Here is a 27968-nt window from a genome sequence, read left to right as displayed (position 1 = left end):
CTTCAACTCTAAACTTTAATGGGTAAATATGCAGTGTCAACCACTGGAGCGACTGAAGGGGCTGTTACGCAGAGCGCTGTTTTCCTCGACACACCTGTGAGATTTAGACCAGGTCACCAAAGGGTTACCCGGAACAAAGCCAACCATGTCAACCTTAATCAGCTGTTGTCAACTAAGAAGGGCATTCCGCTTCCGTCGTCCTCCTTCTCCTTGTTCTTCTGGGTCTAAAGTAAGATTATATATAAAATTAGCCGGCTCCAGCTAAGTTGTCGAGGCCTCTGGAAATACCGGCAAAACTGTGTTAAATGATGTTGTTAGTTCTGTAAATAGAATTTTATTGATGATGGGGCTGAAAGTATCTTAAATATTACACCACAGTCATGAAATTAAGTATAGTTACAAAAATGTTTGAGATTAAACTCCTAAATTAGCGTTAAATAACCGTTTTAAGCAGTTGTTTTGACAGTAAAATTACACTTGAATATTTTCATTTCCTTCATGAATGAGCCTGAATGCATTTGTATATGAATAAGACATTTACTGTTCTCCTCATGTGCGGTGATGCATGAACAGCGAGAGTGTGTGTGTGTGTGTGTAATTACACACAGTATTTAGTGGTCGGTGATTGTGTTTGAAGCGTGACACGTTTTCTGCTCGCCGTCCTCCCGGCTCCCGGGGTTTATGTGACCGTGAAATGCAGTGATTGATGGTGCGTCGACCATGTTTGCACACAAACGCTGGCGTCACACTTTCAAGAAGTGACATGACCCGCACGCGGCAGAAGCGGCAGATCCGGGCCACGCAAGGTTACACGTCACATCTTAATGAGTGTTAATCCACTGGCAGCGAACGTCATTGTACTACAGTGATCGTAGACTCCACTCCCTCAGTTTAACACTACTACAGTGGTGGCATAGTAACAGCCTTTGCTGTAATCCCATAATATAGTTAGTTAAAGGGTCAGTACACCCAAATTACAAAAAAAAAAAAAACACACTCACGGTAATACAGTAGGTTTTTGTTTATATGTGCTGAGGTTTTGATATTTGTTATGTTGTTCAGTGTCCTGAGCACCACAGATGAAATCCCCGTTCTATCAAGGGGGGGGGCAAGAACAACAAGTCCTCAGAATTAGAAAACTAGATTAAAAAATACGTGGTATGAAATTGCCCACAAGAACAACCCACAGAAACGTTTTGTTTTTTTGATCGGTTTGTCAGTAACTTCACTGACCTTGCAGTAGGATGTCAACGCCAATGTTTTACTGACCAGTGCTACCACCCTAACATGACTTGACTGACTCTGTAACAGAGCATCATCAGTGATTTTTAAAAGTCTGTACAATATGAATATTTACATTCGAACTATAACCCAATTCCTATGAATGATCAGAATAAGGGAATAGAGCAGAAAACAGTTTTCTTCAGAAAGGAGCACTGTAAATTGGAAATCCATACTTTCCCACAACAACGGTGAAGTTGTTGTGCAAACAAGTACAGTATCTACATCAGGCCTGGGCTTGTAAAGTTTGATTTACTGGACAAATGCTTGATTTTAATGGTGAAAGTACTGTACAAATACTGTGTGATACGCATCATTACAAGTGTTTTGGCTCCGTATTGAAAAGACGTCATTGGCATTTCCATCCACAAGCGTGTTTCACAAAAGCTTTCTGCTTACAAAGTGCAAATAAATCAGCGAGCCCTACAGTGCTCTCACATGCTCACTCTCTTATGTGAAACTACAGTGTTTGCAACTATTTTTTGGCAGGAGTGCGAGAGCCTATAGGCCAGAGAGGGTGCGTGTTATCTGGGTATTCAGATGCAGAATTGATGCCTTAACTCACACGGTGTGTGCATTTGCAGATTGTGCTCACTCTTCATTTGTAAAACATGCCAGAAACAGCAAGACAAAGTGAAAAAGGAAAATACCAGCTTGCAGGCTGCAAAGTCAGTGCCAGAGTATGAAACTTTCAAATCCTATCCTGCGCATAGTGCCTGTAAAGTGCAAAAGCGAAAGTGCTCTGTATTAAGCAGCTTGTTTTGGCTTTTTCTTGTACACAACGTGTGGATATATTTTATTCAATATACTAACTGTTTGAAGCCATATTTGTTTTTTGCATCAGTGCTTCATTTCCACCTCAGATTAACCAGCAGTGCTGACACATCAAGACTAAATTTCAGGAGGTTAGACCCCCATTAACTGGCTGTTCTGTGGGTCAGTGGACGAAGGCACAAAGCACACAGTGATGTGATGAGTTCATGTCCGCATGCTGACCTGAGTGCCGCAGCACTTCTGCACTGCTGCGCAGGATCTTATAAAGCAGAGAATTTCCTATAAAATTCTACTGAAGTTCTGTGTGAATCCAGGCCCTGAAATGCTGTTCGATGAGTTGTGAGCCTTTTAAAGTGACCCGGGCTACGTCTGGGTGTAGGATTACAAGGTCGAGTTGGGTTTTACAAGTTGTCAGCTCAGTAAACTGATATGGACACAGTTTGCCTCTGAGAAGCCAGCTTCATTCTGCTTTTATTCTGTGTTTTCTTGATCTTAAAAGTGGGAGTGACAGAATAAGCATGTGTGCGTGGATGCAAACAGCAACTTAATCTTAACGATCGAATTATAGTTTTCAGGTCTTGTTGTGGACATCATTTAAAACGTGAACTCAAATGTGTTGTCACTAAGCGTGTGTGGAAAAGCTGATCACGGGCAGCCAGAGTCTGCACAAAACGACTGCAGGGGAGGTGCCTTGACAGCTTCAAACAACTTCAAACACACAGACATGTCGAAGTCGCTCCGATTTCCCTCATCCCTTTTGCTTTAATGCTCCCTCATGGAGCATTAGCTTAGATCCCTGCAGCCATGAATTACAGCTAGGATGTAAATACACATTGTTAGTGATTAGTGAGTGTGTCTAGAGTACCCATCATCACTATTTTGTACCTATTTTGAGAGCTGTGATCATAACACTTGAGTCTCGAGGGACAGGCCTAAAGCAAAAACGGGGCCCTCCTTTACCTCTATGATGGCCCTGGTCTATTAGTGTTCGTCTTAGCAATGAGACTCAATTTGTTTGAACGGGATTGTGCACTTTAATTCCCCACCTCAACCAACTACATTAAAATGCAGCTAACATTTCAACACATCAGTAACAATAATCCAATAATATAATACATTTAATGTTGAGCCCCGAAAGTCCCTAAAAATGATATCAGAGGCTCTTCCGCCACATCAGCCCTCTTTGATTTATCTGTCACTGATGACCAATAAGCTGTGCAGTATAATTTCAAAGGGAACTGATACGTTACATCTAATTGCTAATTGTTACAAGATCTTTTGAGTGGTCATTGGATTTTAGGAGCCTAAGATGGTCTCCTACCTTTCCCCTCACGGTAAAACCATCATTAAACCCTGAGTTTTATTTGCCATCCGGAAGCTGAGGTACACAGTATCTGCAGCATCAGAGGGCAGCAGTTGCTGCAGCCCGGTCTTTCAGAGAGATATTAGCTGGCGACACGCCACAGAGAGAGACAGAGGGGGGAGAGACAATGTGGAGTCATACTTACAGTACCAGTTATTTGTGTATACTTGGATGTGTATGCATTATGTGGTTGTGTGCCCGGTGAAGAGCTGGAGCTGTGCCACGCTGGAGAGACACAGCACCATACAAGGACAGGACGTGCTGGAGGATCAGAGTGTCTGCAGGGTGAGTGTGTGCTGCAGCCCTGTGATGGCTCAACCCAGGTGGAGTTTAGAGGCTTGAAATTTCAGAATAAGGCATATTCTGAGAGTTTAATTCAGCATCTGTAAAATATTCTCTGACAAATGATAAATTACATGTGTGTCGTTTGTCACTGCCTTCCTGAAAGACCCATACGAGCATTTTCTGATCTGACGCCCCTATTTAAGTGTTAAGATTAAACTACCTTGTATAGATTAGAGAATGACCCCCCCCACAAAATCTAATATTGTACCTTGATAGGAGATGACATGTGAAAAGCCGTCTGGGAAAGATTCTGGGTCAAGGTCATGAAACACAGTTTAGACACTAAAATGTTTCTTCAACTGACTCGTGCACCTGTTCTCAAGAAATTAAGATCGATGCCTTCCTGTCAACAACCGGTGTGGTATTGATTATTCTACAGGAAAGAATCAATTAAGCTGCATCATGTCCATCATGCACATCCGATTTGTATAAAAAGCACAATCCTGGTCCTATGTATCAGTCTAACCATTTTTTTTCTTTTCCTGCTGTCTGTCTAGGTGTGTATTACTCTCTTAATGTTTCTCTGTTTGAATGTTGAATAAATCAAGTGAATGGAAGTCGACAGAAGATGAAAGTGACTGACACTGCTCTGAAGTCTATATCTGTGTGTGTGTGACAGAGAGAGAGAGACAGAGACAGAGACAGAGAGAGAGAGATTTATGAAGAAGTAAGGTCAAATAACTTCTACCTAATAATAAATCACACACTGCCACCCTCCATCTCATACACAGTCACTCTCTCTCCATCCCCTACCCATGTGTTGACATAGTTTCCATGGTGAGGGGAAGGTGTTGACGATTCCTCACTGCATTCCTGAGCGAATGCTCCCTCACACACACATTAACTTGTACTCTGGGGGGGGTCAGTTAACACTCTCTTCCATCTCTCCCAGTCCAATATTTGACCGCTGCTGCCTCAATAAGAAACAGCCCGGAGGTTTTCAGTTGCCTGTAGGTACAATATGCTCTTGACATGTGATTAGTCTGTTTTTCACTTCTAGTTGGTTGTAGCCTCCGCCCTTTCCATTTCACATCACACTGCTGACTTGCGGTTAACTTTACAACTGAAAAGTGCATTTCTAAAACCTGCGGTATATCCCAAAGGGCCAGCGGGCCCAAGAGGAGGCATTGTTTATTACATCCCATGATTCATAGGTGTTGGATAGGCTGAACAACAGCCTGACAATATTGGTTGTTTCTTGAACCTTAGAGGAAACCCACACCTCCATTAAAACAACACAGGGGGCTGCAATGGTGGGGGTGTGTTGCTTCGGGTGAGACAATAAAATACAATCCAAGAAGTCCACTTCGAGTAACAGAACTGTGAATTTGAAGGGTTATCATATAGCAAGTGCAAAGTGGTTTATAATACTGAGCCAGCAATCTACAAGTCTCTGCTTGCACCTATTTGATTGGCCAGTGAAGTGCCTTGCCAGATGATGTCATGTTGCCCTGTGGCAAAAGGGGAGCCAGGTTGAACTTCTTTCTGGATGGCCAGCAGGCTGGTCTTCGTTTTTTACCCCACACAGGGCTAAAGTTAGTCTGAACGCAAGCTTACTATTAGCAGGTTAGAGGTCTGCTTGTTGCTCCAGGGTTGGGTATGGTTATTTTTGTATTTTCAAACGTAACTTATGAAGGAATATCTCTCCGACTGTGTCAACCATCTGCGTCCGTTTGTGACATGCAGATACACAACGACCAGCGAGAAGTTCGACCAAGCGCAGCCGATGTGTTGCATTAGTCTTGCGAACAAATAGTCAGTAATGAATGAAAAAGCAAAAACGTGGCTCAGGTCCAAGGGTTTGGGTCACATATTTGCCCCATCAGTTTCTTTTTTTGGTTGGTTCTTAAAAGTCGGTTTCTGGTCACAGTTTCAGGCCTGCAGAAAACTAATTCATGGAAGTGGGTCAAGGTTGTATTGCTAGAGGAAAGGTCTAGGGGTCAAAAGGGCTTCATCTTCTCAGCAGCATGAATGGTTTGGTCTGATGGTGGCACAATAAGGTACTCAAAAATCAACAATGAATATCCATTGCAAGTTTCATGGAAATATGGTCATTAGTCTTCCCATGTGGAAAGGGCTCATACTCTGGAGAGAATGAATATGCTCGATGAATTCCTTTGCAATCAGGCCAGTAGCTGTTGATTTAATACTTAAAGTACAAACGTTGGTTTTAATAAACAGTGTTTACTTTCCTGGCCTTGGAGATTTGGGGGACCCAACAGGATTATTATATGCTTTGGGGCCGTCTTTTCCTATAGCAGTAACTGATAACTTTTGATGCTCTGACTCAGGCCTCAGAAGCACAATATATGCCTATGCTGCTCCGTTTTCATTGTGTGTTTAGTTTTTCTGGAATTTGGTTGATAGAAGCCAGACTAGACACACACCTCTTATGAAATGGAAAGCTTCAGACACTCACGTACAAAAATACACACGCACCCACACACATGCTGCAATAATCCGAGGCAAAGCTAAAGGGCTGAGGAGGTCTTAACTTGTGTAAATACTTCACTATATTATCCCTTCACGCTTCGCAGTAGCTCCACATGACTCAAACCACTGTGGGTAAACTGTAGGTAGATGAGAAGATGCTGTAGCTACAGTGGGGGATGGAAGAATTGGGAGTTGGTGTGAGGAAGCAGAGCGCCTGTTTCCACTCTCCATGCCGCAAAGTTGGAAGTTAATTGAATTGAACCTCCTGCTGCTGGTGATGAGCGACACGGTCAGTGAGATCTCACCCCAGGCTGACTGCTCTGCTCCGTCGGCTTCCGTTCTGAGTGTTGAAAGGACATATTTTGTGTGTTTTGGCTTTGAAGATGTCCATCATCACATAGCATTATTGTACTGTAGTCACACCCAAGCAAGTAAGACAGCTGTAGCTCCTGTGGGGAAAAAGCTGTTGAGCTTCTTGTCAGAGCTGACCTGTCTGCTGTGAAATGATAGGGGAAAAAGTCCTGCAACTGAAAAAAAACGGGTGATGGTAAACTAGTAATATTAAGGCCTGATACAAACATGATCACAAAATGACTAGTAACTAGTAACTGGTCAAACTATGCTGCTGCTGCCTGGTGTAGCGCTCCCTCAAGGCCACGCATGAAATACTTGTATCGTGTTAAGAATTTTGAAGTAGACTTTACGTTGCCCAAAGCAACCATGGTCAGAGTAGGGCTGGAGATTTTAAAATGGATTTTAAAATGATTATCTTCCCAAGAATATATCAGTCTTTTTTCTTATTACTTGCCACACATTGAGTTTGATTTTAAACAAAGGGTCGCTGAAAAACAATCGTAATAAATTGGCACAGATTTTGTTAGAGCTACCAGCAGGTCAAAGTTTTCACACATTCCGTGAAATATCTCAACATATATTAGATGGATTGTCACAAAATTTTCCACAGACATTTATGTTTCCCAGTTGATTTTCCCTAATGACGTTGGTGATCCCATTTCATTTCCATCCAATTTTGGGGACCATGATTGTCTGTACAAAATTTCATGGCAATTCATCCAGTAGTAGTTGAGATATTTCAGTCTGGACCAAAGGGGTGGAGAGACTGATCGACATTGCCATTTCTAGAGCCACAGTGCTGGCATAGCTAAAAAGACTATGATGAATATATATTATTCAAACGAGGGATAAGGATAGTCCTTTAAACAAAAAAAGACTGAACCCCTTTTTCAGAAAGGTTTAAGTTAAATGCACAGAAAACAACTTAATTTTCACTGGTGGGAAGCCAGTGAGGGATTGTGTCCTTGTCTCTGCATAAGTGACTCCTACCTGTTGGTTGGGTGTTGTGTATAGAGAGTACGCAGGGTTTAATGAAATATGCTACAGAGTTGAATTATGGGTTGGGTATCAAGGGTTTTTGGAGCTTGAACTGTACTCTAAACTACAGGTCGACTGATTTTGATGATTCTTTTTTTTTTAATCCTTCTCTTGCAAGTTCCCTGACTTTAAAGAATACTACTGTATATCTCTGGAGTAACTCTTTATATTAAAAACAGGTGAAAACGGTAGTAAATATATCAATAATAAATATTTTGGGTGAAAATTGGACGGAACTCTGGGACACAGTCAATGACTGATTTGCATTTTCTATTATCAGAAGAACTTCTTGAGCATTGACACTGCACAACAACTTTTCAGTGCATGGGGAGGTAAAATCATCTTAATAAACGGATCTCCTCATAAACAATCCAAGTATATTTTGTAGAAAAAAAAAAAACAATAATTTGGGGTAAGAGTGAAACTACACCAAGCCACTATGTTTATTTGTAAGAAGTAAGTCAGAGCATTAACAAACAGCAGACTGGTGTGATGGAGCTGAAGCTTTTGGCTGTTTGGAGCTGCTGTAAACACCAGCGTTGATTACAATGGAGACGGGAAAACGTGTTGCCCCTGGTAAACTTTGGGGAGAACAGGCTGCTTACTTGCCTCCATGCGCTGCTAAATTTTTCTGTCTGAAATTTGTGTTATATGGAGCAACCCTCAAGCTGTGACATGTTCAAGTCAGAGCCGGGGGTAACGACGCAGAAAGTGCCATCTCCAGAACGGCAGGATTGTACAAGGGGTGAGAACTACAACCAGATAAAGAAGATCCTGTGCTGTTTTTTTTTTAATGACTCACTCCACACAGACAGACAGACAGACACAGAGACACACAGAGACACACACACACACACACACACACACACACACACACACACACACACACAGCTGAGTTAATTAAGGAAGACAGTGGTTTGAGTTGTGACAAGGCCACATTACCAAATGGTCCATGAGAGGCATGTACACACATACAGGGATGAGAAAACTGGGTCGAATGGACCCTGAGAGAGAGCAAGTGCAAGATAGAAAAGCCAAAGACAGTTCAAGAACCAATCAACACAGGATCTTTCTCTTTCTCTCATCTCTCTCATGCGGAGATGAGAGAAAGAGAAAGAGAGGTGGAGGAAGAGGAAGAGACAGAGAGAGTTGGATGAAGAGACTGTTGTTGAAGACGTGTAAAATCCAAAACCCTGGAGAGCGACCGAGGTTTCAACTCATCTGCATTTCTAATCAACAGCAAGGGTGGAAGAGGGATCGGTGTGATGAGGGGAAGTGGAGAGAGATGCCATGAATGAGATGGAGGGAGAAATATAGTGGAGAAATGGAGCATACAGCAGAGAGATGGACTGAATGATAGACTGCTAAAAAATTGAGAAAGAGTATAAACAGACAGAAAATAAATCCCATAAGACAAACAAGGGGATGGGAGACACAGTAAGAAAGACATTGAGGGAAGAGGGAGAGATATAGCCGCGGTCCAATGTTGAATTATAAAACATTTATTCTGCTAGAAGTTTTTGAAGTTGTTTTTTTTTTCAGATGTTTGGAAGCACAGAAAAACCTGATTGATGGCTTGCCCAGAGATAGAGAAGAAAACCAAATTGGCCCACATTTGTCATAAGTCTCCGAGCAGGAACTCTGATCACGGCCACATCAGATCCTTTGGAAAAACTCAGCGGCGGCGATGTTTCAACAGAAAGAGGGTAAAATGTGGGCCAGCTACGACTACGGCCACCATTAAATAACCAACCACTGGTTTATTCAGACAATTAATCAACTCTGACAGCAGCAACATGCAATACAAACACTTAAATGTTGCTTTGGGTGAAGCAGAGTGACATCAGAGCCTGATGGCTTGAGTCTGAGGGTCACTTAGCGCCCCCTATAGGCTGCAATGTTCGTTATAACCAAGAAAACTATAACGTTGAGTGGAAAGAACGTGTGAACAAATGTGTTATTTATGTACGCAGGCGTGAAACACGAGTAATTTAATCTTTAAAATCAATTAAAAAAAAATTAGGAATTAATTGATTTAATTTGCATTTTAAAATGCATGAAAAAACACAAGCTTTAAATTTGCCAGCTAATAATGAACTGATAACACAGAGGAGACAAGAGTTGGCCAATCAAATCTCTATTCCCCTGCACGTTGGACTGTACTTTTAACCACGCTAGCAGCATGACTCTCATTTGAGTTTTCACATTTAGCAGGCTATAAGTATTTCTTGGCAATCAAAGTAAAAAGACAACTGTCTTAATTAGTCTCAAATGACTCGTTTTATCCATGATAGCTGCATGGCTCTAGGCAATGTTGGTCCGTCGGTTGGTCCACCGCTTTGGTCCAGACTGAAACGTCTCAACAACTACTAGAGGGATTGCCAGGAAATTTTTCTGCAGACATTCATGTTCCCCAGAGGATGAATTCTACTGACTTTGGCGATCCCCTGACTTTTCATCTAGTGCCACCGGCAGCTTAAAAGTTTTTCACTTACTTAAACACGCTTATTCCCTTCTCTCTAAGAGTGAGTTGATAAGATTGATATTAATCTCCTGTCTGTGTTTTAACCACAGCGCTGGGGTCAGGATTAGGTCCAGCCCAGTTTAACATAAAGACTGCAAACAGGGAGAACAGTTAGCATTGGTCTATCCAAAGTCCAAAAATCTGCCTACCAACAACTGCAAAGCTCACTATTTAACACATTATTTGTATTTTTTTTGTTTTTTTAGACACACACACACACACACACAAACAGAAATGTAAAAAGAACAAGAACACGTTGTTGTTTTGAAGGGAATTAATAGTCTGTCTATTCTTTGTAAAATAAACTGTAATGACATTTTTTCTTTTAAGTCTAGTGTGTCTTGGCAGTGCTAGTCACTTTTGTGACAGTGATAATCATTTTTAATATTAAACCGTCCACACTGAGATCATAGGGACAGTGGCTTTTTGCTTGTTAGTATAATATCAAAAACTTATCATCACCAACTAAAATAAAATAAATTTTGAACACATACAAAATGGATACATCTTACAAATCTATTTATTTAAAAAACATCATGATTCATCATACTCATTGCAACAAAATGATAAAATAGAAAGACACTGGGGAAGCCTTGCAGTGACATGTTCAGTGGTGTGTATCAATACTATTTTGTGTGTGTGTAGTTTACTGTTAAGAGCGTTTGGCACAGAGCCCTATTACTCACCTGTATATGTATATGTATATGTATATGTGTGTATGTGTGTGAGAGAAAGAGAGAGAGTCTGTATTAGTGTTAGTGATAGTGGTAAAACCTATTCTGAATACAGCACTATCAAAAAGAGGCACACACACCTGTGTAATGGGTTTATGGAGACCTACTGGTAGTTTCCGAAGTGATTCGTCATCATCATTCAAGTCAAAACACACAAACATATTGTGATGGATATTTCCCCAAATTTCACAAAACAGTTAGAGGTGTATGCTCTGACACGGAGGTAAACATCCCAATCTGCACGTAGAAATGATTTGAGAGCAGCAGCACTGATCTAGGACTGTTCTGGTATCCAATAGGAACGTCAGATTTCTTAGTTTTTCTCTCACTGGATGAGACTTGCAGCTATTCAGACCAGATCCTTAAGTTCTGATAGTTGCTTAAAATACCTTGTAAAACTATTTAAAAACACATCAAACAAAGCCCTATCTACGCCAAGTCAGCCTGGCACATCTTATTACAAACATAACAGGTCTGACTTGGATCCTGCTGAGTTTGGATCGAAACTTCTTCACTTTGTGTGTATGTTGTTGCTGGAACTGTGAGTGTGCGTTCACACAGCAGTCAACATCATACACCAGTCACCAAAACTTAATCCATTTGCTACAAAAACACCAAAGACTCGAAAGATGTCCGCTGATACAAGTCGGGCACAGGTGACTTGTCTTAATCAGCTGGTTATGGCAGATTTCTCTTGCTTTTGATAAGATACAATTTTCAGTTTTACCTGTTAAGTGCATGGTAAACTTACCAGTTTTCTACAACTTTAAAAAAAAAAAAAAAAAAAAAAAAGGAGTAGAGATAAAACATCTAGAATTATTCGAAAAAGGGGCGTTATCATTGTTGGAGTTGAAATCTCAGAACTCACTTTACTGAAAGTTTTCTGCTTTCTTTTCTAGGTCGTATCATTAAAGGAACAGTCGGGCATTTTGAAAAATGTGCTTGTTTGCCAACGTCTGGGACGTGTTAAGCCTATCTTATTTTAGCATAAAGAATGGAAACAGAGGGGAACCGCTAACCTAGCTAAACCAAAACTGAAAGAGTAGAGCACGTCCAACAATTTCAAAGAGTCTCATTTCTGTTGGTTTTGTAAAATGGGTGGAAATAAGAAAGTAAATGAGGGGGGATTACTATAAGAGCACTGACTCAAAAGAGGCATCTCTATAGTCCCGTCTCTAAATCTCAATAGTAAACACTCCGCATCTCATTTGTTCAAGCTGTACATGGACAGGAATGTAAAAATGACAGCTTGTGGTTTTCGGAGGAGTTTTGTGCTACAAATATTTCTTGAAAAAACAACAGTTTATCCGTCTTCCCAGCCAAGTAGTGACTCACCAGAACAACTGCAAATTGTCATTCTTACATTTCTGTTTGAGTCTGAATTAAGCAAACAAGATACTTGTAAATCTGTGACTTTTAATCGTGTTAGTATGCGTTTTTTCCCCCCTCGTTTTCTTTCTTTACGCTAAGCTAACAACTCGAGTGACTCCAGACTCCCGTTGTATAAATCTACAGAAAAAAAGCAAATAGGCGTCATTCGCAAAATGCCAAACTATTCCATTAAAAGGCAAAACTGAAGCTACAAAAACATGCATGATTTTCCTTTGCAGCTACAAACCGTGAGTTTCTTGCACCACCCACACACTGTTAAAACACTGCTCACAGTTTGAACGCACGAGAGCCTAGATCAGTCGGGTGACAGCTACGTTTAAAAATCTGGGTGTAGGAGACTTTGATGTCATCAAAGTGTAACCCTGGAAAAGGCCTGTGTTGCTCACGAATGACATCAGTCTGTCATTATGAAACGGTACATGCAACTCTTTGTCCCACATACTGTAGCACAGCGCTCACACGGTGTACGCAACATACACAAGACTCGGGCAAAAATAACAGCTGGATACATTTCTGAATATCTATGAAAGAAGAGTGCTCACTGTCACCACTTTTAGTGGCTGTTCAAGTGTAGGTCTGGCAAAATGAACCAAGCACACTTCTGTTAGTTCAGATATTGGCACCACGTATAGTATATCTCACACACAAACACACTAACTGCATATCTCCTTGTAAAGCGTAAAAATGTCTCTCATTTTAAAATCTCTGAATTTTCAAAAAACTAGACTTGAGAATAAAGGTATATATTGTCCTTTTGTTAAGTTAGGAATACTCTGGGGTGGTAAGTTCTAGTGCAATACCTCTTGTGTGGAAAGCACGTTCGTTTTCTAGGACTTCTGCTGCCCAAATGAACAAGATGTTCAAACCACGACCTCCTTCAATGACAAAAACAAGGCCCAGGCTGCCTAAACGTTCGGCCTCTGCAAATACAAAATAACCTCAGCCATGTACCTTAATGTTCAACCAAACAAGCAAAATGAAAAGCCACTTCCGTCTCTTCAACCCCAACCGACCCTTGAATTTTCTGTGCTTCCTCAAAAAAAAAAAAAAAAAAAAAGAAGGAAAATTCAACAGGGTACGCTGGTGTGCCCGTTACTCTGAGAGACTCAATTACCATCAGGTACATGGAGCGGTTGTACTTGCAGGAAGCCATGGCATCAGAAGAAAGCAAAAAAAAAAGCATGTAGTCCAGCCTGAGTGCTTCATTTGTTATCCCTAGTGGTTACAGAGGCAGCAGATGTGTTTAGTGGTCCTTTATTCCCAAGTGGCAGTGATGTCTCAGAAGTCTCACTTTCTCCAAAAATCACACTCTGGATTCTTCAGAGTTTCCTGTAGTGCTATGGTCGTAACAGGGAGCAAATATATCTGTGTAAAAATCACTGGAAGCGCCACAGATTTCATTGGATCTTCACAGGAACAGAATTCTCGAAGGGTATTCCCCCCATTGGTGCTTGTTAAAAAAAAAAGAAAAGAAAAAAAAGGTCCCCCTTGCTCCTCCACTGCAGAGCTGAAAGATCCTGAGCACCTTGATCAGGCTTGTTTCCAAAGTGGTATGTCCCTTTACTCCCAACGTCCGTCCCCTGGAAACAGTTGGGTGTCCCAGAAATCGTCTATGGGCGTGTGTCTGTTGTGTGTGTGGTGTTTCCTGTGAGCGCTGCAGTGTGTGGATGCGGGGGAAAGTGTTTGTCAGTCCATCTCCAGGTCCATCAGTTTGTTGCGCGAGCGCGGAGTGTGAGTGGTGTTGCGGCAGCAGCACTGGGCGCAAACCAGGCCCAGGACCAGAGAGAAGAGGCCCACACCTGCAGACACACAACAAGGTTAAAATGAGGCCATATTCCTTCTACTAGGAGTGACATTACCACTGCCCTTTGGTAATACTATAATCTTGATTCCGCCGCAGGAACGTTTTTTTTAAAAACCTTACCTGCATTTTGACTGAAGGGACCACAGACTAAATTTAGTTCCTGGCTCCTTATAGTCCCTGCTCTGGCTACTTCCTGATGGCTCGGGAACTACTGGGATGAATATTGCAGGGGCTGACCGTTGGTGACTGGACCCAAAAAAGTCGTGCTACAAAATATATCAGGACGGGGGACGGGCATTTCTCCTTGTTTATTAACAGTAAAAACAAAGTTATGTTGTTTGCTCCCCGACTAGCTCAAAGAGAGAGAGAGAGATGGCTAGAGAATGAGAGAAAGGAAATTTGCTTTGCTAATTGACTAAGTACAGTTATGTAAATACTTAATAGCATTGCCACTTCGTAGACAGTTGCTCTGGACTTTTGGTGGGAAAAAGGTCTATAAGAGGGCCAACACTACTACTGTGGCTGTTCCAGCTACCACTAATCCCACAACATCAACTACTGACACTGCAGATGCCTATAAACTAAGATTTTCATTATTAATAGCAACTAGGAATGTCCCCCAGCCATATACGAGATCAGTATCAGTGCCAGTTAAAGCATATTTTATCGATTGCTTGGCTATTTTAAGCCTGGTCAAATTCAAATTCTCATCTCGGTTAAATCCACTGTGCACTGGCAACGCCGGCTGTCAGACACGTGTCCTAAATAAGCATGAGCACAGCACTGTCAGCTAGTGAAGTGCAGAGCAGCACAAAAAAAAGAGTAACTCCAGCCTATCAGGCAGCAGTTTCAGTGGAGATGTCCACACTGACAGCAAGCGTCAGTGAGCCAAGTAAGCGTTTTTATCCAGTTTCAGTGACATTTTGCAGGCGCGCCACTCTTCTGAAGCGCTGCTGCTGGCTGCATTTAAACCGCATTTAAAGCCTCAAAATTTGAGTTTCCTGGCCCACAAAAACAGACTATAGTTGTTTGTGATTCCCAATTTTAAAAGAAATAAACCAGATGTTTATAAATGATCAGTTACGCTATTGTTTTCAAAAATGTCTACAATCACCTAGAGTATATTCAGCACTAGGGAAAGCACTGCAGAAAAGATGTGATATGTTCCCTGATATCAAGTTTATAAATGTTACTAAATATCTAATCTCAATGAAACATAATGATATATACAATATAATGATTAAACACTGACTGAATCATTTTCACTTGAGGATGATTACATTACCTATTGAGGCCGATGCACCATACAGGAGAGGTAACTGTAGAGAGTCCCACACTAGAGAAGACACAAACAGACACAATTTTGCAGTTTCGAATGCATCTGCATCAGTGTGGTCGTGGTAATGTGTGGCGTGTGTGTGATGAACGGCAGCACACACTCCTCACCCGCGAACTTGACAGTGAGGAATACTCGGGACGACGTCAGCTCTCCAGCTTGGGTCCAGGCTCCCGTTGAGGCTGACAGGTACCAGGGCGTGGCCATACAGTAATACTCGCCGCTGTCACTGGAGACCACAAACATGGCAGTGGCGTAGTGTAAATCTTCCAGCCCACAGAGATAAGAGAGTTCACCAAGACCAAAACATGTTTGCTAATGACCCACCACTGTTTACCCATAAATATCACTCACGTGTCTTGGGTGCCAAAAATGTTCAACAGGTATTTGTGTGGGCCTATGCGCTCCACGGAAATTTCACTGGACGTGTTACGGGGGTCCGTCTTCACGACGCCAAAGCGGTCGACGCTGGCCACCTGGCTCGTCGTCTGCCCACCACGCAGCCTGGTGAAAAACCAGCGCACCTCGTACCCCAGGTGATCTGAGCGAGACAGACAGAATTTAGAAAAAAAACGTTGAAAGACAGTTTTGAAAATTCTGAAACCTGTACTTTTTCAGTTTTCTTTGGAGCTACAGAGCAGTTTCAGGCTGCTTCCGATCTTTGTGTGTGTTACTACCATATTAAGTGTGACCAAAGGTGGGCCTGTTGCATGGATGTGCATTTGTATAGGTGGTTGTTGCTGTTGTGAAAGTTACTCAGTGTTTAAAATGTGTGAAAGAAAGACCTGACCATAATATAAATGCATATTTTGCGCTATTTTGAGCCTCCTTGCTCTAACTTAAGTCTAATGACCCCTGACAGATTGTTATTGGTGTTTAACGGCTGCATGTAGACTTTACATGTGTTACAAACTATAAAGGCAGTTTGTACCCGTGGGATGTGCAACATGTTGCATATATGTTGTTTTCTATCCATTTCCAAAGCCAAAAACAATTGTAGTTAAATGCTGAGTGCGTATTCAGACCTCACAGTCGGCTAAACATCAGTAGCATCACTAAGGACACCTGCATCAGTTAAAAGGGAGCATTAAAAATACACATTTCCTCTTTGAAAGTCCCATGAAAAGGCACCTTTACTTCCATAATTAGATGCATCTCTTGCTGAAACAGGTCAGTGTAGGGTCAGTCTTAAGTGTAAACCGCTGGGCTATTATTTCTGGAGAAAGAGGCAGTTTTATTTTTTAACTGCAACGTTTAGACAGGTTTGAGTGTTTGTGACGAATTAAGCGTTTGGACTCTTTCATGCAGGGTGACATCAGCTCTGTTTATGCAGGAAGCTGCAGTTTTCCAGAAAGTTCAAGTGTCCATTCCAATCTTTAAGTAGCCAGCATTAGCTATCATTTACTTTAGTTAACAGCCTGCCTTCAGTTAGTAATCTTAGGTTTTGGTAGATGTTGCCATATTTATCAACCAAGTCGTTCTGTTATGAGGTTTTGATGTAACACGACAGAATCACCTATTGTAAAAAAATGACCTTTAACCAACTCTAAACACTGTTTTAGCTCTTACAGAGTGATTTATGTTGCATTATGACACTTTCACATGTGATTATTAGCACCATATCTACATCAAGTTCAACATTTACAGAGTTACCTATTATGTTATGGAAAAAAATGGAAGAGATTTTGTTATTTACAGATGTACAATGCAGCCCTAATTTCAGTACGACAACCACAGAACAAAAGAAAACTAAAAACCAGGAGAATCAGTCCAAAACTACAGAACAACTCCATTATCACACATTAAAACACACAAACACACACACACGCGCACACACACACACACACACACACACATATACACACACACAGGCTGCTGTTTCTCCCACAGTAAGAGCTAAGATAAGAAAAGATGGAGATGGACATGCCTCACAAAAAGGAGGATAGTGATGACAAAAGAAAGAAAACAGGGACAAGAGAGAATTTGTGATAATAGATGTAATCTTTGGAAAGGGGGCGAGCGAGCTAATTATTTCCAAGAGAAAGACGAGAGAGAGAGAGAGAGAGAGAGAGAGAGACAGGGAGCGAGAGAGACAGACAGAGGAGCACAAACTAGTCATTAGTCTGTCAGGGAGAGAGGGACTATTAGCACTGTACCTCCTACACACACACATGCACACGCACACACCGAAGCACAATAAAAACCCCATGGAGCCTTAGTCATCCTCCGTCATTTCAGAGACAAATAGAGGATACAGATGAAAAAAATAAAAGAGGAGAATGTTTGCGAACGACAACGCTGGGGAAAAAAAAAAAAAACAAGACAAATGATGATGAAAAACAATTATGGGTGGGGTGGGGGTGTGGAGAAATGAGGAGGAAGAAAGAGGAGAGTGGATGGAGTGAATATAACGAAGAGAAAGACTGAGGACGAGAGGAGTGAACTCACCCAGAGCAGAGTAATGAATCACATCTCAATTTCTCTCTCTCTCTTCCCTAATGGTTTTAATATTCAAGTGCTACATCATTAAAAATCAGTAGTAGTATGAGCAGCAGCAGCAGCAGCAGCAGCAGCAACACTGGCCTCCATTTCAGTTTAGTGGCTCATGGTTGTAATATTTATAATTTCCTGAAAACTTGTTTTGTCTGTGTTTTGCCAGTTTACCATTAAAAGTTAAAAAGGATACTAAAGGACCTAAATGATAATCTTTTTTTTTTCTATTTTGGACACTCCATTAGCTTTTTTTTTTTTTAATGTTTCACTGAGGCAAAGCCTTAAGATAAAGTTTTAAGAAAAAACAAATGTATAGCCTGAACCATACTGGATTTTCGAGCCTGATACCACCATCTATATTTGAGAGATTAATATAAAGGCTGATATTTACATAAACACATTAACTTCAACTGGCTTCGATGGATAGATGGATAGATCAGGCTCTAGTGGATTCTGATGAACTTTAACCCATTAGCCCTGTTTTTGGGCTACAGGTTCTAAATACGATTATATAATTATTAAATAGTAAATATTTAGACATACTTTTACAAAATTGTGGCTTGTACGCAGCTTAAATGAAAAAAAAAAAAAAAAAGTCGGGCTTTAAAGCCTCATAGTGGTAAAAAACTAGGGTTACAAATTTACGGAAAAATTCTAACAATCACTGTGGAAAGTGTGGAAAATAAATTAAATCTAAATATTTTACATGAAATAAGTGCCAGGCTGAATATTTATAAAATTAGAATAAAAAAATAATTTCACCGTAGTATACAATTTTTAATTTCCACTGTATATTCTACTTGTGTGTGTGTTTTTATGCAATTCAATGTATAATTAGCACCTTACCATCGGGTTCCTGCGTTAAATGACTTAATATTAGGGTCTTTTTTTACTTGTTTCTTTATTGTGTAGCTGTTCTGTTTCTTAACTGCGTACTCCGAGCTGCATACTGTATATGGAGAAAATGACAATAAACTCTTAAGTAGCAAATGCCGCTACACTGCACTTGCTGATTTCACCGATAAAACACAGTTAATACTCAGTCCATTTTAAAGTGACATCAGTAAACTGCAAAGTCATTTTGACCAGCTCATTTACCCTTTCTGCCAACACACTTCAGGATTTCTCTCCAAAGTCTAAATCCATCACGTCCTGTTAGAGGAGAAGTGGACACACTGGACACCAGGATGTAATTCGGGCAAATCAGCTCCAGTGCTTCTCAATTAGTTGAGAAGAGTCAGTCTTCTCTGGTGGGGAGACTGATTTAGGTCGAGAAGTCAAGTGTGCGAACAGTGTACAGAAAAAAGACCTTAAGTGCACCTTAAGTTGTTTTTGTTTTTTTTAAAACAACACTTAAGTCCATTCTCCCATTGGATTGTACTTACATTTTCACCGTGTGTTATACAATAGATACAGTGTCTAAAACTTTAAAATAGACTTTAAAATTTAGGGAAAAATGATGACAATACTCCAGATTTCAAGGTAAAGAAAATCATTAAGTTCTCACCATTTTTAACATCAGCTGTTAAAGACATAAAAATCCCTTCACACTGTAAAATGTGACTAAACTAATGGTGACAACCAATTTTTTTTTTTTTTTTTTTCACTAAGACAAGTAGCCGAGCGCTCCATCCAACCAAAGAGGAGGAAACAGGAGGAGACACTAAGGGAGGGGGGTTAATGGGTCGACTGACCACACACACACACACACGCACGCACACACACGCACACGCACACGCACACACACACACCCCCCCCCTCTAGACTCACTGACCAGAATCAACTGATGAGTAAAGTTCTGACAATGAGAGAGGGCTGATTTACCCATTAACCTCCTGAGGAAAGCCCACATGGTTCCTCACAGTAACATAAAGACTGTTATGTGGCACAACTATCACTACAGGAAACCCAGTTTTTCAAGTACCACAGTCTAGAGCTGCAATGATTTATCAATTAGATGACTGCAGGAAATTAATCTGCATTTTTTTTGTATAATCGAATCGTTTTAAGTCAATTTTTAAGCAGAAACACAAATCATTGGATCATTCTTGCTTCTCAAATGTGAGAATTAGCTGCTTTTCCTTGTCCTTCATTACAGTAAATTGGCTTTTGGGCAAAAAAGATATTTGATGACATCACCTTGGGCTCTTGGAAATTGTAATGGATATTATTTCCATTTCCATGTTTTATAGGCCAAACGATTAAACGCTTAATCGATATAATCACATTGTCTCAAGCTGTTTTCACCATATTGTACACACATGTGTCTTGCCTCAAAAGTAAGTCTATCCTCCACTGAGACCCTCTGCATGGGTGGGGTGAATTAGAGTGAGGACCCCTCCACAAACCTGACCCCATCTGGGCTCCTATCGGTACATGCTTCGGTAAAAGAAACGCAAGCTGATGAGAATGATGGTGTCTTGGGGTGTGGACTCAAAGTGACCATCGAATCGCATCCTGAAGTCACACCTGGCGCAAGTGATGGAAGGGATGGATTATATTACAAAAGTGTAAGACATTGTGAGCATAACTCTGGATTAACTGTTCACCTGGGTTAAGCAACATTTGCAAATTAAAGACTATTCACTTTGTGCAGATGTGGCACTGATAACAAATCAAGGCCATGGAATAATATTAGGACAGCGAGCGACAGCTGTTTTCATTAGTGACTATTCTATTATTCTTTCATGCTCTGAAAATGTTGAAATACAGTGGAAAAACAGGCCCATCCAAATTTCCCAGTGACAATTTCTAATTGTTTTTTTTCTTTCTCCAAACTAGTTCAAAACAAAAAGATTATAAAATTACAGACTTACAACAAAGAAAAGCAGAAAATTCTGTCCGGAACCACAAAATGTTTCAGACATTTTTGCTTGAAACATTACTGAAACGATTAATCTAAATAGTTCATTATTTTTTTTGTCAATCAACTAATCAATTAATCGACTAATCATTTAATCTTAAAATATTATGCCCCCAAACCCTACCCATGAAATTCCTGTAAAATTTGAGCATAATTCAGACGATCTTAACTCTAGAGCCAACAGCACAAAACAAGGAAGTGTTCAACAGGATGCTACACCTGCCGAGAAACACAAGTAGCAAGATAACCAGGTTACCAGGTTGGTAAAACTAAGAGAAAAACAAGGTGAACGGTAGAATTTTTATCCAAACTGTCTGTTATGAACATCCATCACAGTTTACAGACTGATACCCTGGTTCGACGCTGGCCTACTCTAACCGTGCGCAAACACCCTTTTCCCTGCGCAATGAGGGATTGCTAGCGATATTTCGGCTGTACTCATTTTCCGTTTTACCTACAAATAAAGTGGATAATTTGGATCAACTGCTGGCTTGCTTGCAACCTGTTTGATCGTCCGAATGGTGATGGTCAAAGCTACGAAAATAAGACACCACCTGAAGCGAACCGACGTGAACCTTTAAACAGAGAGTCATTTTATGTTCTGCATTGCGAGGGAGAAAATTATATTCTGTGCTGTTTTTGCTTTCTTGCATTTTCTGCTGAACATTTGTTTGGATGCAAGTAAAAATATCTTACATTATTGTAATGACAACACATTTAATTATATTTACTTGTACAGACATATTTCGTGATGACAGGATGTATGAAAACTTTTTAATCCCTTATATAATCACTATGGCTATATTCTTATATAATCACATCATTTAAAAACTGCCGAAATGACAGTCAAAAGATACTCTGACGTTCTGATAACACTAGGTTAGTGTCTGACTTTGCCGTTAATGATCAAAGACACATTTTACATAATTCCACGGGACTGATGCATGAACTCCAGTTGCTTGTTTCAATGACGACACCGATATTCGAGGAACGGGGCTATAATTAGAAAGCCTCTGCTTTCTCACAGTTAGCCTCCATCCTTTATTTTCTTTGTTCTTGACAGCAGAGCGGACGGAGAACGAGGAGAGGGAAGGAGGCAGGGAAGGAAGGGGATTTGGAATACTTAGTGACTGAGGAGATTATTTTGTTTATCACGTAGCCATAAATCAACAGTGAGAGACACTCGGCAATGTGAACACATCTCAGGCTGTGTCTTTGGAGAGCATGCCGTAACACCAGGGACACCCCCCACCCTCCTCTTCTGGGAGGCGCTATAGGAGTATCTGATTCCCCACCTACAGGCTGACTCTCAGTTTCTTGTCCACAGCTGTTCCTCTGCTGAATGCAGACGCTTGCTGCTGCCCGCCCCCCCGAACCTTTCTACCCCATTATATGAATGATCAAAAATACACTGAAAGGTTGATCTAACAGGCTGAGAGAAGAGTGATCATAGGCTCGTGATTTTTTATAGAAACACAAAATCATTCGATAATCTGGCCTTAACAAGTAATCACTGGTGCACAATATGGCACCTAACATAAGGCCGCAGTATGCTTAAAACGAAATGCTTGTTGGATCATCAATGACATTAGGACTTTTTTTTCCCCCCTTTCGTCTCAGAACTACTCCCATCACATTTTTGTGTGTACAACTGAGTGCAACACACACACACACAAATTTCCTTTGAGGAGAGACTGTCTGAAAATCTGAGCCTATTTGTACAGTTCATTGCATTGAGACTAGAAAATCCAACAGAAGACACTGAGGTCTTGGACAGCGCGGTTGGACGCAGCCTATGATGGCATGGTTTTTCACCAGTTGAGTGTGGCCTTTTCAGAACACCTATTTTCAAAACAATGTGTTGCAGCCTGCATGACAGGGAGTGAAGCTCTCCGCTTCTCCTGGTCGCAGAGGGGCTCAGAAACGTCAAACTGACAATTAGTTAAAAACAACATTGTTGCCCGGTGCGAGGGAGGCCAAAGGCGCCACAGTGCTGGTAAAACTCAGACACATTGTCATCAAGGTGGCTATTTGCAGTCAACAGAGCCTTATCATTATAGCAAACTGAGTTCATCCTTTGAGGCTACCATGTACTTTCAGTAAAATAAAATAAAAGTTTTGGTCAAGTCGGTTTGCCCTAACTGGATGAAGACGCAGACAGGACACATAGGGAGACATATGACAACAAATGGCATTAAAATTATGACATGTATGCTGAACCACTAGGCCAGCAGGACAATTCAAGCTGAACAATTTTAGGATGAATTAAATTCATTTCTGCTCAAAGGCATATCAATGCAATGAAATACTTAGTTTGCTGATGATGAACACACCATGAAAGAGTCAGAGAACACTTCAATGGCCATAAACTATTAAGCATCTAAAGGAATGTATAAATTAAACTAATAGGAAAACACATTTGACCGTGACTTATGACAGAAGGGAAACTTAATTATTTTAGGCTATGTTCCATAAAACTGATAAACAACAAAAATGATCAAAAACAGATCTCTTAACGAGAAAAAAAAAAAAAAGCCATTTAAAAGGCCTTTCCACTTTTACAAAAATTTTTTTTTTCCAATTTTCAACAAATTCCATTAAAAACCCACACACAATCCACTACTCTTTGGCACGCAGCTCCACGCCCACTGGCCATCTTTAAAAAAAGTAAAAAAATTCCCTTAAAAGTTTGTCACTGTAGTTTTTAGCAATCGTTACTCAGACAGGAGCAAATAGTGTATTTGTTAGGGACTATTTGCAGCAGCGGATTAATACACATTTGGTGCTCTAGGGAGCATTTATGGCATGGAAATGAAGGAACGTGTCATCCAGTCACAGTTTTGCACTGTTTTGTTGTTTAGTATTGTTGTTGTTGACAATAAGAAAAATATAGAATATCGCCAACCTTGTATATTCATTTTTATACATGCTTGGTCAAGACAGCAGAGTTATAGCGAAATGGCCATGTTAAAATGAAGTTAAGAAAGTCGGCTAACTGATGACGACATGGTCTGTCAGAACCTGAAAACTATGTTAGCGTCATTACCAATAACCCGGTTTTAGGTGGCGCAGCGGCTTCAGTAAGCAGGCGGGAGGGGAGGGGGGCTGCATTCTGGTGATTGGATGGCAGGAGGAGGAACTACAGTGCATCTCTAATAGAATATCTGGCTCCTGTCTGAGCTAATAAAACTAAAATGGCTGGCTGTGGAAATGAAGACAGTCTGATTGGATTTCTCTGGATTAATCCCTTGAGGAGAGTCCAAGGCATAAAACTGCTTGACACACACACACACACACACACACACACACACACACACACACACACACACAACACAGAAAAGACTGACAATTACCACCAGCGCTTCTAATGAAAATGCGTGTGTGTGTTCTCTGCTCCATAAAGCAGGACAGCACTGATAGAGTGGAATACTAAACACTGTAAAAACACTATTTAGTCGCATAGAAACAAAGCCACTGGGATGCAAAGTTTCCCTCGTTACTTGCTGCTTTCCTAATAAGACCTCTCGTAAATGAGCGCAAATATTACTTGATATTTGACGTTTTACTTACAGATGCCTTCTGAATACATGACCGACGAGTTACACTGACGCAGATTTCATTCGGCCAACACCTACATTTTGAGATTTCTAGCAGCTCAATGCTGATATTTAAAGATGTCAGCAACAAAATTTAAAAAAGCAGGGTGTAAAAGTACCAAAGATAATTTCAGTAGTGTGGGTTGCAGTAGAGGTCAAATGTTGTTTCAGTCTTTTGCAGTGTCCCGTCAATCAAAGTAGTCATCTTTTATGAATCTAATACTGCAGCTCCAAAATTCCCAATTTGTAACAGTCCTACAAATGAACATTTATATTCCCATTTGGGTTTTAATTCTCAGTAGCATGAAGTAATTCATCAATTATGAATAATGTAATGATTAAACCTAAATTATTTTCTGGTTCAGCTTAAATGCACTGCGTAGGAAAGAAATATGCAGCCTCCTCATTCATTTCTGTGAAACTATTGTGCTGGCACTGTGGGAAAACTCGGGGTCATCCAGTGAAAAAGTTTCTCGGTATCATCATCTAGCATCGCACTGTGTTGACCAATCAAATACATGTAGGCCACAAATTCCTGATAAATTAATTTTAATTAACATGAACAGGGTAATTCGATTTAAACTCATGGATCTCTTACTAAAACCAGCCATCCTGGATCCTGTATTTTAAACATAGTGCTATTATTGATCTGAGCACCGAGTAGTATTTGTCTCACTTGTGGTGCTAAATATTTTCTGTGAACATGCACAGCTTTGTTTGGCCCATGCTGACTATAAATTTTTATGAAGGTGGTGTTCCTGGAGACTGTCCTGTGGATTTCTTCAAGGGTTTAAAACTTTAAATTAAAACCTCTACAGGAATTAAATGGTGGGCTAACGGTGGCTATAAGGTTATATAAGGTATCGGAGGCTCGACTCCAGGAAACGCTGCTATCTATAAACCTGGTCCCTTGCAACTTGTAACCCTCTTCTAGGGTTTCTCCTGTTGAATGTCCCCACTGACCTCCACTCTACACCTGAACATGAGACACCCCTTGTGTGGTCATGATGTTTTATCGTCGCACACTAAAAACTTTAGTTGAAAACTGCAGTCTTCACACAGTCTGCTCTCATTCCTGTTTAACCGAAGACTTAATGGAGTGAAAATGATGGCGCTGCTCTGCTGACTATCTGCTCAACATTTTCAATTTGTGTTTTACTGTCACCCTGTCCTGTCCTCTCCTCTTGCACTCAGTTTCCTGCTTTTGTACCAATCTACCATCCCTGTCTTTACGTTTGGATGGCGACTATTTGCTCTTCTTTTTCACCACGGTATAAATATCCAGAGTGAGACACCGTTTGATCTTAGATTTTTTGCAGTCATCTAGAGGCCACTGAATATTAGAATTTTTTATTTTATTTTATTTTTTTACAAAAATGAATAAATAATTACTGAATAACTTCCCTGGAACTTTTATCTGAATATTTATTCATGTATCCAAGTACTTTTGGAACAGGGATGAACCAAGAACAGAAAGAGCCATGTTGTATTTAACTATTTATCTCACTATAACTCAAATATGGCATTGAATTTTATCATTTTAAGACTTCAGTTTTGTTTGTCACTATCCAAGAATTATAAAAAGCTGAAAGAGGCTTCTTAACAAAATATTAACAGGCCAAATCTGCTTTTTCTAAGCGTTCATAACGCTGTCGCTTATCTACTAGCTTTCTCAAAGAAGCTTTATGAATCGTTGACAGTGGTCGCTCCAGGAAATGCTTCCAGAAATGCCGACATTTTTAAACTAAACCTAGCACACTCATGGCTAAAAATGCTTACTGTTTTTTTCCCCACCAGACATGACATGAACAAGGAAAATCAGTAACAGGATGAAGAGTGGACGGAACTTCCGTATTAGGACTCAACTTTGTTTTGTCGTCGTTGAGACCGTTGAAACTGGTGAAAAGCTTAATTAGCTTTGGACTCCAATTCAGCTGCCAACCGGTGTCAAGTTGTTCCATATTCCCTTGGGTTTTACAGTCATGTATTACCCAATGAAGCAGACAAGCAATAAAAGTAAAAAAAAAAACTGATTGAACAACACACTGCCTATTTCTCTATTCTTATAGCCCTACAGGGTTTTCCTCCCTCCCCTGATGTTAGTGGAGTTCTGTTCAGGCATTCTGGTGAAGATATATGTCATGAATGGCTGAAAGCTGGTCAATCATGATCTACTGTGCACTTTGTTTCAGTCTAAAATAATTACACTAACTGAATTGCATGGGGATCTCGCTGGTCCATTTTGATGAAAATTGTAATTTTGGTCCTAATAATGCTGCAACAAGGAAGTTCAGGGGATTTCGTCAGTTCCTGAATGAACTCAGGTTAGTTTTTTTTTTTTTTTAAAACAGAAAAAAGCTGCCTGCCGTAGCTTGAAACAAGGTTGATTAGCACAATGAGACTGAACCAAAACAGTAAATGAGCTAAAAGAAGCTAAAACGCTCTTTATAGCTGAGGGAAAATGCAGAGGTTAGGTTCTCGGTGGGGTTGTCATATAAGAGACCCTTTTCTTTTTTTTAATTTTAAATTACACAGTAATTTAATCCATTGCTAATATAAAAATGTTGATAAGCGCAGCTCTAAAGACATTTAATTTGCGATACTCATGGACGTTTTTCTTGTAGTGTTTTGACTGAGCTTAACACACATGACTGTGTGATATGATGTGTTTGAGGATAGGGATAGGCATTAAAAATCAAAACCTTGCAAAGATTGTTTATGTCATAAACAAAGCATTTGTTAATAAAGATGAGTCACACGTCTAGTCTGTAGCACCAATCCAATTAAATATGAATAAAACGGTCATTTTTTGAAATTCTATTATATGCTTCCTCCTGTAATGATATAAAATGTGAATGGTTGTAAAAAAACAATCTGACCACAGTACTATAAATCTGATAATCAAAAGTACAACCACTCCCAAACTTTCATCCAGTACTGTTTTACTAGCTGTTATTCTCCGATATTTGGCAGACATATTGAGGCGTCAGCGCTCCACCAGTAGGGCTTAATACAGGCAATTGAGATCCCAGAAATTAACCAGTAATTCTTGCCAAAATCAGATCTGTTTTTCTGGGAAAAATACTTGCAGGTTTTTAGCATGTGTGCACTTGTTTTTCTGTGTGTTCCTTTGTGTTTAAAGGCTAAAGACAACACCACCTACCCAACCTTTCATTTAGAGATTTTTCTATGTATTCTACATATGAAACAACAACACAATTAACAACACAGCCAGAAACAGCATGCTGGTACCAGCTATTTGAAATCAGGGTGTTCTGAATGCGAATCACTGGTTGAAAGGTTCGTTTCTTTTTCAATCGTCGATCAAGTGTCGATCGAGATAAAATCATCTTGATCGACACTTGACAATCGTGGCTGTTCAACATTAGCCTTACTGTTCTCTTCTCCTGTATGGCTGATGCCTTTTTTGGAGGCTAAAAGGAAATATTATATATGTGTGTGTGTGTGTGTTAACCAGTGAGGAACAAAGCTTAATTTTCTCCCAGGAGAAGCAGAGTGGAACACTGTTATTTCAACAAAAGAGTTTCAGAGCAGGGGAAAAAAAAAAAAAAGAGAAAACAAAAAAAACAAAACAAAAAAAAACAGCTATGTGTTGAAAAGACCCAAACTGTCACATT

General features: G+C 40.3%; 1 protein-coding gene across 1 annotated transcript in view; it reads right to left on the bottom strand.

The window, feature by feature from the left end:
* Positions 1-11621: 11621 nt before the first annotated feature.
* si:ch211-132g1.7 (prostaglandin F2 receptor negative regulator) overlaps positions 11622-27968 on the bottom strand; it is a 63599-nt gene continuing 47252 nt past the window's right edge. Inside the window, exons 12-15 of the mRNA XM_040142462.1 lie at positions 15733-15919; positions 15489-15607; positions 15328-15378; positions 11622-14037 (exon numbers count right to left, since the gene is read on the bottom strand). Of these exons, the coding sequence (XP_039998396.1) occupies positions 13925-14037; positions 15328-15378; positions 15489-15607; positions 15733-15919 (470 nt within the window). The 3' untranslated portion in view covers positions 11622-13924. The remainder of the gene's footprint in view (positions 14038-15327; positions 15379-15488; positions 15608-15732; positions 15920-27968) is intronic.

Source organism: Xiphias gladius, chromosome 13 (genome assembly GCF_016859285.1).
Source record: "Xiphias gladius isolate SHS-SW01 ecotype Sanya breed wild chromosome 13, ASM1685928v1, whole genome shotgun sequence".
In the NCBI taxonomy this organism is placed as follows: Eukaryota; Metazoa; Chordata; class Actinopteri; order Istiophoriformes; family Xiphiidae; genus Xiphias; species Xiphias gladius.
The sequence above is the reverse complement of the archived record's forward strand: the minus strand, read 5'-3'. Positions and strand labels throughout refer to the sequence as shown.